Below are 3547 nucleotides of genomic sequence, written 5' to 3' on the forward strand. Positions count from 1 at the left end.
GAGAGTGAAGCTGCTAAAAGTAACAACGGGGAGCCTGTTAGCATCACATGAGCACCCAGACTTCAAAGCAGCTTGACCAAATCGGACTGTGCTGACTATTTCCCTCGTTGTGTATCGTGAATATTACACCAACATGAATTACTACACGTATGCTGGTGAGTTTTTCTTTTTTTTGTTCGTACACTAGTACCCATGGCATGGCATGCTATGGCCTGGAGTTCTCTTTAGCAAATTCCTATTCCCTGGCGTTTTCTAAATTTCCGTGTAGTACTGAATGCGCGATCACTGTATTCCGATTTGGGTAGATGTGGGTAAAAAAAATTCTATTTTCCAAATAGAGCGTTGGTAGAGAAATGGTTGCCCAAATACAACAAAATTGATTCTAAAGTTCTACAACTTGTACTAAAATCCAGTCGAAGTAAAAATGATTCTTCATGACAGTTGGGGTCAATGAAATCTGATCCAGGCATGAAGAATGGTGACGCCTGCCACCCCAAGAAGGAATGCCCATTTGGTGGGGGATATCATAGTACTCGAAGCGGTGCGCGTTTCAGTGTGGCATTAGGAAGTTTTACATGATCTCTGGTCAATGCAACATACGATAGCCATCATGAATTGCAGGCCTCGAACGCAACTCTGACCAGAATTGGCAGTTCCCTAAGTAGTTAGATGCTTTATAATTCCATGCCCCCAGCTGTAGTTATAGAGGTTTTTGCACATTATAGTTATAGTCGATAGGTTCATACTGATGACCACAAACAACGGCAGTTCAAACTTCAAATTGTTCATGAGCTGAGAGATTTCTCTCCACTGTTTCTGTTGTGCACGCAAGTGTGTCCAATATGCATTGCTTTTCTTTGTTTGGACATCCCAGTCGGCATCAGGCCGGACTGGAGATAGCTAGGTAGGTAAGGTAGTAGGAGTAGTAGTATAAATAGTGTAGGATAGTCTAGATAGTTAGGTAAGGCCAGGCAAGAACCCTTCGCCATGGGCGAACTCTCTGCTGAGGCCGTGACGAAGCTGCTTTGCACCCTCCCGGGGATAGAGCAGGGTATCATTGCAGTGGTGCAAACGCTGGCGACCCTAGCGACCGAGTCTGCTGACCGAGAAGCGCGTATGAAACGCAAAATTGGCGAGCTGGCAGCGGAAATGAAGGACTTGAAACAGGAATTAGTTTCTCTGAAAAACTCCGCCATTGCCTTGATGAAGGCAAAGACGACGAACAACAGCTCGCCTGCACCTGCAGTTCAAGCTGACGTACAGCGTACACACAGTAGTACTAGTAGTACTCGTGCCAGCAAACGTAGCGCCAAGCAAGCTGCAGCTGGACGGGTACAGTCAGATGCGTACAGACTCAGTAGTACTGATGTCATGCCCAGTAGTGAATCAAGGTGTGACAACATTGAGAGTTCATGTGAGCCCCCAAGGATAAAGCAAACCCGGTATGTACTACAAACCACAGTCCAAAGGTCGCAGACACACAGACAAACACTGTGGGTTCGCAGCACGTTCCACCACTACCTGTGGATGATGACTCATGGCAACTAGTCTCTTCTGTGTCCCCTCGTCTTAGTGTCAGGCGTGGGGTCATTTGGATTGGAAACCTGCGCCCAGCTATTAGCATTGAGCAACTGGAACCCTTTATCCAACAACGTGCCCTGACAGCCAATCAGCAGCTCACGATATTTAGTAGCAAACTGATCAGCAAGGCTGATGGCAAGGTCGGTGCTCGTGTGACGATCAGCCGAGCCTCAGTTGAAGCCCTCACACAGCCAAACTTCTGGCCCAGGCCTGTTTATGCACGCCCATGGGTCTTTCGTGATGACCAGAGAAACGCAGCAGACAAGAAACAACAGGAGCAACAGCAGAAGACACAGGAAAATCAGCACCAGGAATCTACACTAAGTCTTGAACAGAGAAACACAGCAGACCAGCAGCAACAGCAGAAGAAACGGCAGGAGGAGCACCAGAAGACACAGGAAAATCAGCATCAGGAATCTACACCTGAAGAGCACCAGCATTTGCAGACAGAACAGCAGAACCTGCATACTGCATCTAGTGACAGCCAATGCCCTGCGTCTAATGACAGCCAATGCCCTGCGTCCAGTGACAGCCAATGCCCTGCGGCTAATGACAGCCAAAGCCCTGCATCTAGTGATGTCCAGCAGGACAGTGGCCAGCACCAGCCCAAGCTTCAAGATACGTCAACTACGTCTGCTCCAGCCAAAGCCACGCCACCTCGCCCTGGAAAGCGTCATGCAGAAGATTCCCCTGGATCCATGTCGGGAATACCATGCAAAATGCAACCTTCATCTAGCTGTCAATGAGTAAGCTAAATCCAGTTGCGCGGGAGTTCTACCCTCAGGCTGCTACCGTATCTATTAACAGACTGCCACAATCTCATTCAACACATACCACCATTGGATTCCTTAACATCTGCAGCCTGCGCTACAAGATAGACACGCTGTCCGCTCTGATTAGGGAAAGGACATGGGATGTTGTTGGGATTGCGGAGACATGGCTGGACGCGTCTATAGCTGATGGAGAAGTGAACATTGAAGGATACAGTTTGGTGAAAAATGACCGAAAGGGGAGAAAAGGAGGTGGCGTCTGTATTTTTTACCGGTCCTACTTGCCCATGAAACCACGGCCGGATCTCAACCAAGTGGACACGGAGGTAGTGTGGGTTGAGCTAAATGGAAAGGCAGGCAATCACTTAATTGGCTGCATATACCGACCATCAGATGCGCCAGTCTCCTACTGGTCCGGCCTTGAGGCATCGCTGCATCAAGCTGCTATGGTTACCTCAGCCGTCACATTGATGGGCGACTTCAATGTCAATATATCGCATTCCCAGCCACAGCATGCCCAGCCCCTTCTGGATCTCTGTGGTGCATATGGCCTCACTAATATCGTCCACTCCGTTACGCGAGTCTCACCTCGGTGTCCAGCTGGCACTACTATTGACCTGATACTGACTACAGAGGATAAGGATTTGCATGATTGCCGAGTCCTGCCGCTTACACTCAGTGACCACTTTGGAGTTGAAGCAACCTTCAATGCAAGACATGCCCGGCCAGACATCCCCAAGCAGCGTGTGCGTCGCCGTTTAGATAACATTGACTTGGTTGCCTTCCGACTTGACCTAGCTGCTGCTGAACTTCATGTATACCCACCAGACTCTGATGTGCAAGCCATGTGGGACCACTGGCATCAACGATTCCTTTCTGTCCTCGACAGGCATGCGCCATTGCAGCAATGCAAGATTAAGACAGGCAAGCTCCATCCTCCATGGTCTGACAGAGAGCTATACAAAATAAACCAGCTGAAGCGTCGCCTGCATCGAAAGTGGCTTGCTGACAAAGCCAACTCTGAAGCTCACGCAGCATATAGACGTGCCCGCTCGGTTGCTGCGAATACAAACAGGTGCAAACGCAACCAGTACTTCCAAAGTCAGTGCCAAGATAATTGCCAGAACCCATGCAAGTTATGGTCAGTCCTAAATACTGTGACTGGACGCAAGAGACAATCAATCCAGCCGACATGC

At 49.0% G+C, this 3547-nt stretch overlaps 1 protein-coding gene across 1 annotated transcript; it reads left to right on the forward strand.

Annotated features, from left to right (window-relative positions):
- The first annotated feature begins 987 nt into the window (after positions 1 to 987).
- On the forward strand, positions 988 to 2327 carry LOC135830577 (TPR-containing protein DDB_G0280363-like). Its single transcript, XM_065342813.1, has 2 exons — positions 988 to 1442; positions 1574 to 2327. Exons 1-2 carry the CDS (start codon positions 988 to 990, stop codon positions 2325 to 2327), a joined length of 1209 nt encoding a protein of 402 aa, XP_065198885.1.
- The last annotated feature ends 1220 nt before the right edge of the window (positions 2328 to 3547 follow it).

This window comes from Sycon ciliatum, unplaced genomic scaffold (genome assembly GCF_964019385.1).
Source record: "Sycon ciliatum unplaced genomic scaffold, ocSycCili1.1 SCAFFOLD_2144, whole genome shotgun sequence".
Taxonomy (NCBI): Eukaryota; Metazoa; Porifera; class Calcarea; order Leucosolenida; family Sycettidae; genus Sycon; species Sycon ciliatum.